This window comes from Patagioenas fasciata, chromosome 1 (assembly GCF_037038585.1).
Source record: "Patagioenas fasciata isolate bPatFas1 chromosome 1, bPatFas1.hap1, whole genome shotgun sequence".
Classification (NCBI taxonomy): Eukaryota; Metazoa; Chordata; class Aves; order Columbiformes; family Columbidae; genus Patagioenas; species Patagioenas fasciata.
The window spans coordinates 165,779,084-165,797,065 of NC_092520.1; the positions used below are offsets into that span (position 1 = coordinate 165,779,084).

The window sequence follows — 17,982 nt, forward strand, 5'->3', positions numbered from 1 at the left end:
TATGAGAGTGTTATATATTTCTATGACTTACCATCAACAATATGTTTGTTCATTATAGAAGAAGTAGGGGCAAACCCTCTTTTTTCACTGCATAATTAACACAGTTTCACAAAGAGACAATACTGATGAGCACCCAGAGGACTGTGAGATGTAGTTATTCAGGATCAGTCAGGTGCAAGCTGAAGAATCTGTTTGGAATCCAGGAGAAGGTGAGTAGAATTAAGATTTTTTAAATGTAATGGAAAATTAAATATCTTGGTTTTAGTGATTATTTTGCTATATCATTGCATTCTTTTCTCCTGTTTTCCTCCTCTTCTAGCCAGAATCCTGAAGGAGAGTCTGTTCAGAGACCTGACTGCCTTGAGGACGATGACGCTGTTCAGACATTTCTCCAGTTTTAGTATCCCTTGATGCATTCACTGCACCAGAATTTGAACAAGTTCAAAGATTTGAAAGAGACTTTCAAAAACTGTGGTACAAGTTACAGAGAAGTTTCTATATTTACTTACATACAATTTTTGTATTCTCATTGCAGATACATACACCTTTTTCTAGCCTCTGTATCAGTACCTCTAACACACTGCTTCTAATCAATGTATTTTCAGAAAAGCAGGAAAATCTTGCTGAACAAAATAATGCTTTGTGCTCCCTTTTGTAGTTAAATTAAAAAAAAAACAGAAAAAAAATTATTACCATTTAATATTTCTCAATTTCTTCAACTGTTTTAAAGAATTTGGTTCACCTTTTCACTCAGATTGCTTTGTGTTAAAATTGTTATATCTTGTATGAAAAGGAAATTATGTCAGAATCTTTCTTACAGAACAAGTTCTCTGATATAAGACAAAAAGCAGGTATTTTCTTATTACATTCAAACTTGGCAATGAAATGCTTGTTCTTCTACATGGCAGTGACTGGCAGTGGAAGTAAAATCTTGGTTTGACCACTTAATTTTTTTTTATCTTTTAGACAAATTCCCATGTAAGATAATACAACTTCAATAGCCTAATTTAGTCTATAAGGTTGCAAAACTCATAATACAATTGTCTATTCCCTTCTTCTAGAGTAAATAGTTTAAGATCAGCTATTGAAATTCCTTAATCTAAAGTGGGAGTTTGCTTACCTAACTGGAATTTATGGGGTTTCACCCTTTCTTGGATCAGAACTTAAAGCTCTATGAGTTTCTGTGCTGTTTGCAGGAGCTTAGATAATAGGCTGCAAACAAGCAAAGTTAGGAATGGACAACTCTTTTACCTGTCGTTAGCCAACAGGTAAAGTTAATCAGTTATGGCTGTATTGAAAGCTATTGCAAATATAAACAATGCACATTGACCTATTCAAAATCATCATGGTATTTAACTTATTCCCTCCTCTTAAAAAAAATTATATATGTGTATATATGTATACATCAGTGAGTTGGAGAGTTTGGTAGAAAGTTTAACTGAAAAGTTTAGTAAAAAAGAAACTAATTTAAAGACACCTACTCTAAGAATAAAATATTTACAGTCAAGCTTACAGAAACTTAAATTATGAAGTTTTTGCTAAGTGCATTTTCACATTAAAATGAAAAGAATTTAGATGAAGGTCTAAACAAAATTATATAAAAGGACAATAAGAGACAACTCTGATATCTTCATTCAGTGAGGTAAATCATTCAAACCTTCTCTACATGGACAGAAAAAAATGTGCCATTGTAACTATGACTGATCCAAAATCAATATAAGTAAGTCATTTCAATTCCCTTGGGGCTGAATACTCTTGAATATGTGTTGGTTTCTCTAAAATTATGTATTATGTTTCAGTTATTGCGTTTTTCATATCTTTACAAGCTGAAAGTTGCAGTCCAGTTACTCAAGAAATCTATAAAAATACTAAACTCTTTCAGACATATGAATTAACAATTAACCCAGGGCAACCTCTAGGTGAATTGTGGTTTTATTTTGCCTTTTTTTACCTGTCCTTCTTTACAAATGGAATTCCTTTTTTTTTTTTTTCTCTTTTTTTAATAAATCCATAAGACACTGAAATTTGATATTGTTTATTTTCTTCCATGATGTATCAACAAATTAAGTATAACTTAATAAGAGGAATTGGTACTTTTATGCCTATATTTATTTATAGTCACTCTTAAGTTTAGTATTTATGGTTATTTTTAAGCTATATATAAATATATAATAATAGTACACGCTTGGGGATTAACTCACGTTAGATGCAAAATCTTAAGAAAAGAACTATGGCTATCTGCGACCTTTTTTTCCATTGAATTCGATTAGCATAAAATCAAACCTTGTTTATGCAATGTTTGGCATAATGACAGGCCTGATCTTCAGTGGTACCCCTGGGTTTTACTATAAAGTAAATTAAACAGCAGCCTTGCACTTAGTCTATGTGGACTTTGTGTGTATATCTGACAATGTGGAGTAGTTCTGCTGTTATGCATTACTGCAGTGACATAGCTGTGAATTGTCACAGTGCCTTCATTGAATACCAAAAGGTATTTTAAGTCAGCGTCAAAAAGTAAGACACAAATAGTTTCACCTCCACAAAATAAAAACAATTTTAAATTTAAAATTACATGCATACATAATAGATAGAATAGATAATGAATTCATAGGTATTTGTAACTGAACTTCATATTGAAATTAATAATTTCATTATTTCACTTTCCGTACTACTCTGCATTGATAAGTACCAATCACACATGGTACTCCTGTACATCATGTGTGTTGATGAACGTGAGTTATAGAAACAAGTTCATATATTATTCAGATAACTATCTCGAAAAAATGTTTATTCTCAAGAGTAAACATAATAACATTTTTTATGCACATTCCCAGCTGTGATACAAAATTGCTTATTTTAATTACTTGTTTCTAAAAATTATGAGACAATTGATAATGTGGTATAAGTGGTATAAGTCATCTTTTCATGCTACTCCTGAGTAATGATTTTTTTTATTATTATTATTTCTTTAATACTTGGCATATGTGTCTTCTTGTTATATAGCAACCACAAATTGTTATTTTGAACAAATCTTTCATTAGATTTGGGGGGTTTTGTCCATTTCTTTTACTTTTAAGTCCTCAATACAAACAAAAGCTACCTTAATGGTTGTCACACTCAATCAAATTTATCGTATTTTGTATTGTTTGCCCTCTTGATAGGGAACAACATAGTAGCTGGACCTTCTGCACTCTTACAAAATGTTCTTTTCTATTTGTTTTTTTTGAGAATTCCTGTAGAAGATCTGATGTCTTAAATAATTTAGCTTGGTTTATTGAATTTAGAGAAGGACACTCCTCTGGCTTGGACTCTGTACGAAGCGATAATCTTTTCTTGCTTGGGAATGCTGTTTCATTACTGAGCAACTAAGCACTTCTGTTCGAGGTCATGGTTGTTTCTGTCAGTTAATATTAAGAACTGAGAATGGACAGAAATAAAATCTGTCTAAAGTTTCTCTATTATTTTTTTTATGTTATGCATCTCTTAATTTTCTCCTGAGCAATATAAAATCCATTCCTCTTTTCAGTAGAGAACATCCATCATTAGGGGTTGTATTGATTCCCAAAGAAAAACTAGAGATAGAGTCTGTACTAGGCAGATTTGGGGGATGAAACAAAAACTATGTGACAGTGTAGTGATGAAGATAAACTAAATAGACTAAATCTACTTCCATCTTATTTCTTCCTTATATTTTCTAAGGGATAAATAATCATGGAAGTGCTGAACACAAAATTTCAAACTATTTTTTTAGTTCTCCTTGATTTCTTTTGCTCTTCAAGGGCCTTGACTATTCAAAGATCTCTTGGTAACTCTTGACTATACTCCAAATGGACTTCTCAGCATCACCGGTGGTTAGATTTGACCATGCTGAGTGGCTGAAGCACATAGTGTATAGACTACAGAATATCCTGCTCATGGAAGACTACACAAAAGAATAATGTGAAAGTACATCATAGTGCTCTAAGGTTTTTGGGATTTTTTATGTACTTGTTGAAGCTATAAAAGCCTGAGTGGATCTTGAAAAGTGCTGATTACAGGAAGGAGTAGTTTACATCATGAACTCATGTGTTTGTATGCGAGTAGAATTATCATCCCTGTAGCTTCTCCATTTTCATAAAGTTGGGATTTGGTTTGTTTTTGTTTGTTTGATTGATTGATTGATTGATTGTTGGGTTTTTGTTTATTTGTTTGTTTGTTTGTTTAAAGAAGGAACCAACATAGCTTTTCAAGCATGAAACTATTTCATGTTATTTCACAGCCTATACATAAAAAAAAGTCTTGGGTGGCTGGATTGAGGAATGCTAGTCTCTTCTTTTTAGTTGCAATGCAGCTTCCATCTGTTTATGTTTTGGGAACCTGAGGAAACTGTGTGTGCCCGTATATGTGTCTCTGTGTCTGTGTAGGTACATGCTGAGAGATTAAGATTTTCTTACATATACTCTTCATTGTATTTGTTGTCACTTGTTTTACACATTGCTGAGTAAAATACAATCTGTCTTCACTTTCACCACAGTGTTAATCCAATATGAAAATCTCTGGCTATGCTAATAGTAATGCTGTTTATTATATTGTTACCACAATATAACTGTATAGTGTACTGGGTGTGAAGAATTTAATGTGAAGAGTTTGATGTTTGGTTGTTTGTTTAATAAAAAATTTAACAAATTCAAAATCATAGACTGTCACCAGAACTTGATATTTGCATTTCCAAACTTGGAAGGTTTCCGAGAAATTAGAATCTTAACATTTCCAAATGTTTGTGCAGTTTTTTCTTCCACTTTTCTGCGGTGAATAATTCACACAGCCTTTATCATTCACTGAAGTTAAAATAAATAACCATAACTACATGTTTAATTCCAGTGTTAAATGACTGCTGTAGTATTCTGAAGAAATAAACCAATTTTGGTGAATATTTCCTTGACATAAATGTGTTTGAGCAGTAGTCTACATAACTTTAAATGTAATGGTTTAAATGGTGCAAAATTAACAAGTTTAATCAAATGCCAGAATATTGTTTTGTTTTCTGGTTTATTTTTTAAATAAGTAATTCTTCATTTGGTGGAAAAGGGAATCTCATACAATTTGTTAGAGAGTGTGGGCCTGTGTTAAACCAGTGCTCTACTGTTCCTTTATTTTTCCTTCACACCTCTATGACTTATTTTTGATTGACTCACGCAACCTATTCTGGCATTATTATTGTTATTAGCCCTCTGCTGTTCAGTTCCGATATCTCTCCCCAAATAGATCAAGTTCTTATCCTAAGATTCACTGCCTGAAACGTATCAGAACAGTCATAAACTAGCAAAAAATAAAATCAGCAACCGTATGTGTGGCAGCTTCCTGTACACACCTCAAGTAAAATATTTGTTTAGGTTTATAGATCAACTCAAAAAGATGTTGTATGTCTTAGGAAATATCATTATATGAAACTGATATTGTTATGAAGGACATTATAGAAGATGAGAAATTGTGTTCAACGTAAATGGAGGAGTACAGAGAGTGGTGACAGCCCACAGAAGTTGTGAAAGTTGGATAAACTGGAAGAAAACAGCGTTTGATGCTGCCTTGAAGTCTGTGCAAGGAAAGTGAAGCTTATGAAGTAATTCAAGGGGAAATGTACTATGTTCACAAGAAGAGTAAAAGACATAAGCAATTTAATAAGGAGAAATAATTTGCAATGTATTTGTGTGACCAGAGGGTTGCAGTGAGAGATTAAATAATCAGGAAATATTGGGAGAACTTCGTTGACACTGTTGTGATGTGAATAATAAATTTAAATGAGGTGTCTTAAAAGTACACCATTGAAGATTAATAGTTGGATTTGCCGTAAAGTGGGGAAAGGAACAAAGTGAACATATGCAATAAGCTAGGGGTAAATACTAACTCTGATTAATAGTATTGGTGGTGTATTCTGCAGAGGCAAGAACAAGTAGCGAAATAGAAAAGAATGTGTGGGAAGGCCCAAGTATGAAATCCTGTTTTCCTTGAATTCAGAAGCTGAAATTTGTACAGTTTCAGTGGTCCGGGAATCTCAGTGAAAGGGTTCAGCTTTTGCGTAATCTAATAATAGGCATGATGAACTAAGTAGATGAAGTTTTATTATTGGTGTTAATCACTCAGATATAGAGCACAGTGAGAAAGACAGTGAAAAATAGATATTAAAACCGGGAGAAAAAGGACAGCCAAAATAAAGACTAAGGTTTTAACTGAGAGCGTGGTGAATACCCAGATTTGATGAAGGAAGAATGAGTGTGAGGGTTAGGTCAAGAACAGTCATATAGTAAAAAGGAGATTATTACAATAACAGATGAAGAGATAAGAGAAGGAGGTTTGCAGATGGAATAGTAATATAGGAGACCTTATCTACAGTCTGAAAGAATATGAAATTGCTAGTAAAAAAAAAAGAAAAAAGGTACAAATTTTAGAAAAAAAACCTTTTTCTTTTCACTATTTGCTTTCGTAAGTTTTGAAAGGTGTGCTGTTGTGGGTTGATTGACACTCCCATGTTCAAAACTCCTTGTGATGTAATTATTAATGCATTTTTAAACATGAAGATATTTTGCAGGTCATAACCTGATTTGGTATTCTTCTGAAAAAAAAATCTGTATTTCATCTTTTATTCAACTGTGGGCTCAGACACTGCTAGAATATTTTTATTTATTTATTATTTATATTTTTTTGTTTCATTCATTCTAGCCCTATAGGTGGAAGCTGATTTAGTCAGAAGTTACTCAGGTGAAAAAGTAATATCTAAAAATAATTATTCCATGCAGTATAGCTGTATCACAAACAAGTTTCTATGTTTTTAAAGTAGAAATGTATGTGTTTCACTATCTGAAAATTCCACATCTGAGTTGTAACAGTATCTGGAGATACTATAATTTTAGGTGAAAAGAACTCTATCAATTACTGCCACATGATACTACCAACTCTCTGGAAGTTTTATATATATTGCTAACATAAATTAGCATGTAAGCATGCTAAATACCACTCTAAATACCATTCTTTTTCCAAAACCAGTATTTTGGGCATGTAACGATCACTATGTAATGCTGAAGTCTATGTAGTGACTTCTGACACTGAAGACTACTGAGAAATGTGGCAAGATTTTTGTGGAAGAGAAAAAATTCCTTTCATTTCTCTAATAGTCTTGCTATAGTTTTCTGGGTGGTTTGGGGCGTGGAAATGATGGGGTTGTTGTGGTTTTTTAATTATTGTTATTTTCCTATCTGTTTTCAAGTTCTTCAGTTTCCTGCCTTGGTAGCAATGTTATTACTCATGTAGTTCTTACTCTCTGTTCTGTGTGTATTATAGACATTGTAACAGATATAATGTGATTTTGTTTTTTGACTAACATATGGAGAAAATGAGATAAAATTTGGATTTTAGGTTTGGGATTTTGAGACTATTTATTAAGATGTATTATAGCATAACTTTATGGAAGACATAGGAGAAATTATAAAAATCCTCACGGGTTATATATAATTTTAATTTTCATTCAGAATAATCTTTTTGTAGAGTTTGTACACTCATATACAGACTCACATGCACACATGCTCGTAATATATATTGCTGGCTAGTAATGTATACCAGAATACTGACAGATAAGAAAAATCTCAATGTATTAATAGCATAGACGTGATTTTTATACCCATGCTCAGCTACTTAATTCCTAAATTAAGAGTACCATTTCCAGAATACATATTGAGAAAATTAACTCTGGTCACAGATTTTTTATATTAAGGGAGGAAAACTTAGAATGCTGAAGAAATTCCAAGCCCTTCTTTCACATTGTAGGTCTTAGTTTTCTTAGTCTCTTCCTTGATTTGTATTGGACTTTGTATGATGCAAGTTTTGAAGTGAATTAAATCATCTTCTAAACACAAAATTTAACTGAAAAAGATTGGATACAGTGCAGACTTCTTCACAGATTTCTCTTTTCAAGAAACATATGACTTATTAAAGTTATACCTTTTCGCTTCCCATTGTCAAGAGATAGATTTAGAAAAATAATCACCATGTTGAAGCAGGTTCTTTAGCATGCTGTTGCATATAAAATGACATATAAAATTGCATATAAAGCATTGAGTAGCTAACTGGGGTTTAGAACAATAGTGATCAGTGTTTTCTAGGAATAAAATCTGAAAATTAAAATGGAGAATCTGAAAGATCACCCTGAATTATGTAACCATCTTCCTTCTTGTTCTGGCTTGTTCTTAAGAACACTTGCCCTAGCACCGAGGAGTGTGATTTTGAGGTGTTCTTTAGCCTAGTGAGATTTGAATCTCCAGCTTCCACGTGTCAAGCTATTCCCTTTGCATATGCTTCAATCCTCTTTTTAAAGCTGACTGCTACAACTGAGGGCACAAGATGCATCAATCTTGAAGAAAAACCTATGAGAAAAAAACTATCTAGAACTTTAGGCTCTTCGCCAGATATAGTTCACAGATTCTTGGCCCTTCTCCTTTAACTCACTCAACTCACTCACTCAACTTTAACTCACTCAAAGACTACCCAGAGATAGATAATTTAAAGTGCAGATAATTTAAAGTCCATAAGTAGAATCTGTATTTGAACATGAGTCGTGTTGTCTCAAAGCATGCCCAGCAAAAGAATTTGACAGAAGGAGGATGACATTTTTCTGGATCCCAAAGTTCAGGTTCTTACAGGTTTGCACATTGATTTGAGGGCCTAGAAAATAATTTGTTATTTTCCTGTAATGGTCAGTTCCAAGGACATTTCAGGTTCTCAGGCTCTTCTGAATAAGTTCTCTCTACTTAGATACCCATGTTCTGTAGGAAAATGGCAGTAGGTGCCCCTGAAAGCTGCCCTGGATCTTATCTAAATGCACAATATGTGTGTGGACTATTAATTGGCAACACCTAAAGATCATTACTGTACTAATGGCAAATGTAAGACCAATCTTAAATTATTAACGTGTGTTTCATATTAAAAAAAAAAAAAAAAAAGATTGAAAGCTTAGAAGTGATAATCTAATGAGAATACAATACCTCTGAAATTTATTTTTATTTTGATGGAGTTGTGCCGCCTTTGATGTATTACTTTTTTATTTGATATTCTAAGAGTTGTCTGGGTTTAACAATTAAAGATTATAGGTCTGATCTATTTCAAAGATGCAGAATGCTTACAGCTCTTTAGGACTTGTGTGGAGCTTGTGAATATTTGTACTTCTACAAAATCAGGTCCATGTTTAAAAAAAAAAAAACAAAACAAAAACAACAGAGCCCTAATTTAAGAAAGCTATCGAGCAAATGCATGATAATGATACTGATACACCAGCTCCTCAAACACATGATGTTCATAAGTGAAATAGAAAAGTGATAATTCTGTATTTTAATTCATACCGTATTAGTCTTTCATAAGTATTGAAAAGAGAGATGTTACTATTAAACAGTAAGAATATGAGTATGTTCCAAATAAAAAGAATAGAATACAGTTTTCCACAGCATTATTACACAAATTATTGGCGATGTCTGCCCATTTGAGAAAAAAAGACACTATTAACACTAATACAGAATTAGAAGACTATGCTATTAAGCATATCTGATTTTAAGAAAAACACCCTATTGTGTTCACTTTCATCTTGGTCACTTTCTTGTTTCAACCGTGTTTCAATAATTAACATCCAAAAATTAGTAAAATAAATTTAAAATAAAATTTTATTAAATAAACCCAGTTGTGTTTCAAACATATTTCACCCAAAAATTCAAACTGCAGCTTGGGCGAATTATTAACAATCATTTTGGAAAAATAACCTGCTAATTGAAAAGTATTCCTTTTTTTGTAAGTTTTATCATAGCTTATTGGATGTGCATCTTCTTTTGACTGTCACTGGCACACCTCTTAAAAGGAAGATTGTGAATAGCCTGTCACTCCAGTTTATGCTGTCAAAACATGAATGAAAACTCAGACTTAAAATATGGAGTGTGAGGAAACCATTCACCTCAAAGGCAGTTCTGACATCTCCCACCATTACAGTTATTGATAGTTAAATCATTCATAGTGGGCAAATGCACTTGATACAAAGTGAGGTGACCTACGTTATTTGCTGGTTCAAGTGCAAAAGGACAGGTATACTCCTACAGTTTACTAGGAGACTTCTAGTAGCTGCTGAATGTACCTATCACCAACAGATAAAAAAATCTTTGAAGGAAAAAACAGCAAGTAGGAGGATAACCCAGTGTCATCTGAAATGACGCTAAAGACAAAAAATAAAAACTTCCGTACAAAAAACAAAACAAAAAAAAGTTTTCTGCTGTCTCAAAAAAGCCCTGAGTAGAAGCTGCCAAGAAGACATAACCTAGGAACTTGAGATATAAAGGTGGAAGATAAAAAGTTATTCTAATCTAATAATGTTCCCATAGAACAATGATGCTGCTTCTGCAGGCTCTTCCAATTCTGTCATCCCCTTCCTTATACTTCAAAATATATCTGGTATTCAGCAGAATGGTCCCAAAAACTGAAGAATCTGCAGAATTTTACAGCTTTTTTCCATAATGTCGCTATTTTATTCTCTTTGTGTGGCTTTTATGATCCAAAACTAGGTAGTAATTTTTGAAAAATAGTATCATGTATGCAATTGCTTTGAAATCCAGTATCAGAAATTGCCATTAAAATCTCTTAGTAAATCATATCTGTAAAAGATCAGAAGATTAAGACTGCCATGTGACTTACTCTTGTGTATGGTTGTGATTTTTTTTTGCCTTATAGATTGGTAAATGTAACTGTAAATATAAATGAATGTGTATTATGAATGTGTATTTTTTTGATAACACACTAAGCAGCATTCACAGATGCTGTGCTGAGCAATTTCTGTATAATATGTATTTCAGAATAAAGGAGAATCTTATTTCCCAATAAAAACAGATGTATTCAGAAGGCCAATATTTAATCCCAAAAGAGAAAATAAACTGTAAAATTCAACATTAATTCAAAAGTATTTCTGAAATGTATCTGAAGAAATTCAAGTTGGACTATTTGCAAGAAAATCAAGTAATTACCTTCTGTTTTTTTAAAGGCAAAACATTCAAAGTTATCTAAGGAATCTTAAAACATACTATATTTTAAAGAAATAATGGAAAACAAGAGTATTTTTTCCTCCTCAGGTGAAAAAGAAGACTTTTCTCAGCTGGATACTACTTTAGATGAGAAATTACAAAGGAGAAGAGACTTTACATGCCAATGGCTTCATACACAGCTTTTGGATTATGACGCAGCCAGTTCTGAAAATATAAAGTGGTGAGGTCATTGCCTTTAAATTAATCATTTGGTTTTTGTGTTTTGTTTTTTTTGTTGTTGTGGGTTTTTAAAAATTAATTTATTTTATTTTATTTTAAATTTATCTTGTAAAGTGAAACCTAGGTTAATAGTTCTAAAACAAACATGACTTTTTAGCTAGCAGACAGTACGCCATATTTCCAGGTCCCAAACATGGTGCCCTTTACGATCAGTTTAGTTGTCATGGTGCAGATACTTCTTCCACAGTGATAAGAAAATGTTAAATAGTGCAGAATCTTATGATAAAGATCTACATAGCTTTATCTAGCCATGCAGTGTTTTTAATGTTGTAAAGAGTGTAGAAAAAAAGTGCTTATTCATCATGTATTTTATAACTTCATTGGTATATATTATGTTTTTATGTAATTAGATCAACTGTAACATTACCTATATTGTTAGATTTGATTAAGGAAGTAAAAAAACCCACTTTTTAACTAGATAGATTGTAATTGTATTTTGTCTTCAAAATATAAACCAATTTTTGACATCTTCATAGTATACTTTTGGTAATTAAACAGGTAAAATATTAAAAAAAAAAAAAAAGAAAATATTAATCTCATTTCCTAAACTAACATGAAGACATAGTAAGGATATTTTGGTCATAAATTCCATTATAAACCACTGATATAATAGTAAAGTCATTAGTAGACACAATGCCAATCACCTCTAATTAAACCAAACAAGGTGTCAGTAGGCAAGTAATGAGTTTACTGTAAGCATTTAAGCTTTATTTTCGTTAAAAATGTATTTCATTTGTAATGAAATGGACTGCATATTGTTAAGTTTTGTATGGAAAAATATAACTCATTTCTAAGTTGTATCGATGATTGTAGCAAATATTCCTTCGAAAGTATTTATCTGTCAGTCATGTTCCATAATAGTGAAACATTCCGAGTATTTGTTTGAGATAACTGCCATGAACTTTTAATTTGAGTGAAAACACTGGAGCAGAACATGTAACAATGTTTGAAAGTAAGAAGACATGGCAATGTATAAAATAGGTTTTTTTAAATATTATTGTTGCCTCTGCAGACATGTGCTATGCACTTGTATTTGCACTGATATTTTTTAAGATTATGATAGCATTTTTGAATATGACAAAAGTCCCACTAATCTCCATTGGAACATCACTAGTAGACTGCTTAGAACAGCTGATACATTTAGGTAACTGAAAACAATTTTATCCCTACATAAAGTAATGTGATAACTGATTTTGCTATAGTTTATGTCAGTTCATGCAAAAAGATAACGCATGGTTGCATTTATTGATACATTTTTAAACTGATATTTTATCATAGAAATAAACAATATTAGTTATTGATTTCTTGAGTTTAATGTAAAGTACAAATATTTTAACATTGATTACTTTGATACTTTAACATTATCAATTAATATGTATTACTCTGATACATTTTAACCGTGGAATTATTTCAAATAGTACAGTTTCTAGTTAAGCAGGAGTGTTTCCAGGAAGATATTCTGTCCAGGTGTTTTAGTGAACCCAGTACACTGGGTTTTGTTAATTTCTATTCTACATTTTTCCCAGCTGTCGTTTTTTGCCTGAGTTAGATCCTGTGATACGCGACAGCAGACGAGTACAACTTGTGGTAAGAACTTGTTTCCTTGTGGGATTTTGCAGAATTCAGCTATGCCTTGATGGTGTTTTCAAATGCATACTTGGTCTAACAACAACCAGGAGATTTTTTTTTTTTTTGACTGAATATAATTCTTTAATGTTCTTTCTATTTGGCAATCAAGTCGCCCATTGATGGAGATCAGAAGAAAATGTTTGGGCACAAGAACCCGTGTGTGTATATAGGGTTCTAGTTTCATAATCTGATACTGGTTTTGTTTTTAAGACATCAAATCTACTATGTGTTTTTTAAAACTTCTAAATCAACCTTTTAGAAGTGTTTAAAAAAAATTGAGCATGGTTCAACATCAACTACATTATTGACTGAAAACGTGTTCTTGTCAATCAGACAAGTTTAGATTTTATTAAATTCTGTAAGTCACATATCTAAATCACTCTAATATGCCCACAGTGTCATTTATCAAAAGACAATAAGTGGGACTTATATCTTAATATGGTGACATTAAAAACAGTGTATAAAACCAGATTATTCCTACAATTTATTTTCTATATTTTTTACATCATAAAATGCCCTCTACTCTTATCATGATTCATTCTTTTCTTTGCAGTATTTAAAAAAATATATATATTTTCTGAAATGGATATTTCTGTAGGTTGGCAGGACAGGGAATATGAGCAATTTAACAGTCTGAAGATTTACAAAATGAAAAGACTCAGTGTCAGAGATCCCAAAAGTTCCTCTGATAGTGAGCAATATTACAATACCTACAGGCCACTTTATACTGTGTGTAGATATATATACACACACTTAACATTTTATTGCCAAATTAGCAATATTTTTGTTGCTATAATTATGTAGGGGTTTAAAAAAAAAAAAAAAAGAAGAAGCAGAAACTTACAAACTATACAGAATTAGTGTCTTATAGCACAGAATGTTGCATGAAAGTATTTCTCAGATTATGTGCCGTATGCCTCATTCTGTACTCTGAGCAGTCTTAGCCCTTTCCAACCTCTGTCTTTCTAAGCTTCACCAGCTACACTGGAAACACACACACTCTTCTAAAATTCACTCTTGAAAAAATGTTTTTAAGACTTATATGTTACTATTACTATTTTCTTTAAAGCAGATTTTGCCAAAGATTTTTGTCTGGTGTGAGATGCGTCCAGTTCTTATGTTTGTGTTAAAGTTTACTGGCTGAAATCATTAACCGAGTGACCATTGTGATCGATTTTGGTTGCAGCACAACTAATAGTCGTTTGTTAGGCAAAGTCTAAAACAGTAATCGTTCTAATTTGAGCAAATCATAATCTAATAATGTTATCTAAATTACACATGTAATTTTCAGTAAGCATATGTGCACATAGGTAGATTGTATCTTATTTACAGTAGGCAGTTCTGTCCACAGAATACTGCTGTAATCCCACAACAGTATTATGTGGTGTGCCCACATAACTGGCAATGTTATCAGATTGTCACAGCCTGTGCCACATAATTACACAGATGTTCTACATGAATGAAAGATAGAGAAAAATGCAATAGGAGGAAAAAAAAAAATATATGAAATGTATTTCTAATGCAGAAAACAGCACTATATAGGCCATGAAATAATGATGTAGTTAGTACTCACAGATGGCTGGAGAATCATGGTTTTAGAATTTGTATGGGTTCTCTTAATTTTAAAGGTTGAAATGTGAATGTGAACATGCTTCTAATGCTTTTGCACAGTAATTCCATTAAGAGCTCTGAAATCATGACAAAAATGAACACTTATCTGGAATCATTATCAAAAAGTTGAAAAATTCTGGTAAACTGAAAAAAAGAGGAAAACATACATTTAAATAAAGAAAAAAAAAATTAGAAGAGGAAAGCCTTCCTGGGCATCTCTAATGGTTTATTCATATGTTCAGTCATAAAGCTTCCTGGTATATAATAGGATCCCTATTTAGTATGTGTTCCATAAGCCTGCATTCTGAAGATACTAGATTAATATAATTTTCTAACTGATATTTATGCACATTCCAAGAATTTAAGGCATTCTTTTTCATGGATACAAAATGGTATTTCAATGGTTACATAATAACAATAAAGTCTTAGCCCTTCTCATTGGGGAATAAAACCTATGTGGTAACCTTTAGTAAATCTAAGACCTTATATTAATCTTGATCATTTTTATGATTTCGCTTGCTACTAGTACTACATAAGTGCTTAGGAAGGCATACTGACAAACTGGGCACTTGAAATTAATATGGTTTTGTTAAATGACAAATAGGATGGATTTCCTGATTTATCTCTGTGTGTAGTTTAAGTTACCTACATGGTTAACCACTTCACTGTTAATCAGCATCTCCAAATCATTAAGATATAACTTGAATTTAAAAGCACTTATTAACTCAGAATGCTGCATAATATCTTGATAACTTAACATAGGAATAGACAAATATTCAAATGCAGAGCTGTATTCAAGGCAAAGGTTCCTCCAGACTGATATTAATTTCCAGTTAATTGGAGGGAAAAAAGAAAAAAAAAAGGTTTGTAGTAATAAAACTGACAAAAAGTCTGAAGATTTAAATATGGTGATCACTACAGACGGAAGTCCAACACTGCACTCTGTGAAAAAGTGCACCAGTATCTTAAATTTCTTCCAAATATTTGGCTCTAAGCTATAAATGTAAAAGGGAAGGTTTTAATTAGCTTCAGAGGACTTTCAATCAGCTTTTTCACAAAGCTAAAATGAAGTTTGCTCCATTGATTAATACAACCTTAAATATTACTCTGACTGTAATTTAAAAAAATACTGTAATTTAAAAAAATACCGTAATTAGCAAAAATTAAACCACTTATCTTTATTTGAAAGAAAATTATGAATATTTTATGTCAGAGATACAAGCACGCCTATTAAAATCTTGCATATTACACTGAATATTGTAGCCTACAAGGTGATGAAGCCTCAGATTCTACGATGGTAAGAAGTGGATAATAATTCCATGGAAAGGTTAGTTATTTAAAATACTGGGGTCTCCCAGGTCTTTGGAAACTGGAACATTAGAAAACTTCTGCTGTGTGTTGAAATGGGTTAGACGGAAATAAAAATGATCAATTTGATTGTTTGTATCTCTCTGAGCATCACAATGATTGCCTTATTTCTCCTAAGACTAAAAGCTTTCCATGTAGAGATTTTGAACATATGGAGCTCTCACAAGCTTAAACCAACTGTAAATATTAAGACCAAAAATATAAAGAGTTAGCAGAATTAAACTGTAACTCATTTCAAAGTTTCTTGACGCTGCTACAGAATAGAAAATAAAATATTGTTGTTAACAGCAATAATACAAACTTCTACCTCTTCAAAGGAAAACTATGCAATTGTGGTCATTAACACATGAAAGACAAGCATCAGAAAACAGAGGATAAACTTTCTGTGCTGACACGAAGAGTACGCAGTCACTAAGGAAGAGTGTAAAATATCTGTATCTTTGGAGTTGTTTTGAAAATGCATGAACTTTTTAATGAATTTTACATTAAACAGTGACTTCATAGAGACAAAGAAATGAAACAGGTCTCCATTTCATCTGAGTTCTCTAAGTTAGACCCGACTACAAAGCTTGTCCACATTGGTGCAGTGTTGCTCTTGGTACAGTGAGCTGGTTTGAACAGGAAGTCTGGAGATTGTCTCCTCCAGAATAGCTTAAAACTTTATAGTAACAGCATTTTCCTGAGAAAAAGGGAGCTGCAGGTTTCAACCCCCCCGAGGAAGGAGTTGAGATGCAATCTCTCATTTCCTGATTGAACAGTCTAACTACTATGATGTTTTGCAAAAGTTTGGTGACATTACCACTAACGTAGTCTTTCTGTTCTTTGTTGTTAGTTTGTTTTTATAAAAAATGAATGCTGCTTGGTTAGACACCTAGGTTCTGAAAGGATTTAGGGCTTTTCACCCCAGATAGAGGAAGGACTTAATCTGCCTCCTGGACTCCACTTGTGAAGATCCAGAGACTAGAAAATTTAAGTATGTCCTCATGTTCAGTACTTCCAGCTGATGGGCCCTGCACTGGGGATTTTGTAGATCACTCTTCTGCAGTGTCTGATTTTTCTCTGTCATTGTTACTGGCCCTCAGTACCTAGCCAACAGTATTGTTAGATGGCTGCCTTTGATGTCGAATAGCTTTTCATTTCAAGAAAAGGGAGTTCTTGTTAAGTAAATGTGAAGTAATTTCTGCAAAACTAACCATCTACCATTTACAGTGTGTGGTATCTTCCAGGTCAGTATTTTTAAACTTTGCCCTACATGTTCCCAAAGCAAAGACCCATTGCTGAAATGACATATGATTTTCATTTCTATTTTGCCATACTTATGTGAAGGTAACAGGCCTTATACCAAAATGTGCTACCACTGGATGTTCGAAGTTTATAATTCATATAATACCCTTACCTAAAGTACAATTAAAATACTGTCTGATGGTTATGGATAATTAGAAAAAAACCTAAAATATTAAATTTCTTACTGGGCCCTTGACTGATTGAAGAGATACATGTCCTGGATAAAACATAAATATTACAGAAAATAATCCAATATGGCATCTCTGACATTCAACTGTAACTTAAATTATAGACTGGTCAGTAAATGATCTTAAGCTGTTTAAGGTTTCATCAGCCATCTGCGAGATTGATTTTCTTCAAAATTACTGTACTAAAATGTTTTCTTTTGTTGTTGCACTGACTCAGATCACAAACCACAATTTTAAGATCGGCTCTTATTTACAAAAATGCTTTGACATAGTGCATTTGTTCAGCCTAGGCAACAATAAAGGATTGTGGTATCATTTTGAAGAAGGTTGTTTGACAGACCCTGTTTGTTTATTTGGGGTAATGTGAGCTGTATTCAGAAAATGTTATATTTTGTTTCATGATTGTGTACATTCTCTCCCACTGCTTCCAGGCAAGCCCTGTAAGCAGAGAAGACATGGATTTAGACCTTGTTTCCATGACCAGTGGAAGTGCTTTGACTGAGAACAGAGAAAAAAATATGCAGCCACACAGACACTCAGCAAGATCTGCAAGTAAGTTATGTTTTTTTTCAATATTCATTTTA

General features: G+C 32.5%; 1 protein-coding gene across 5 annotated transcripts in view; it reads left to right on the plus strand.

Moving 5' to 3' along the window:
- LRRIQ1 (leucine rich repeats and IQ motif containing 1) overlaps window positions 1-17,982 on the plus strand; it is a 110,383-nt gene that overhangs the window by 76,933 nt on the left and 15,468 nt on the right. For 3 of the 5 annotated variants that reach the window (XM_071799659.1, XM_065846802.2, XM_071799661.1), the window contains exons 24-26: window positions 11,127-11,259; window positions 12,845-12,905; window positions 17,830-17,950. In XM_071799659.1, the coding sequence (XP_071655760.1) occupies window positions 11,127-11,259; window positions 12,845-12,905; window positions 17,830-17,950 (315 nt within the window). Of the gene's footprint in view, window positions 1-58; window positions 204-11,126; window positions 11,260-12,844; window positions 12,906-17,829; window positions 17,951-17,982 lie in introns of those variants that run through there. The other 2 variants (XM_071799665.1, XM_071799670.1) reach the window with 2 other exon arrangements.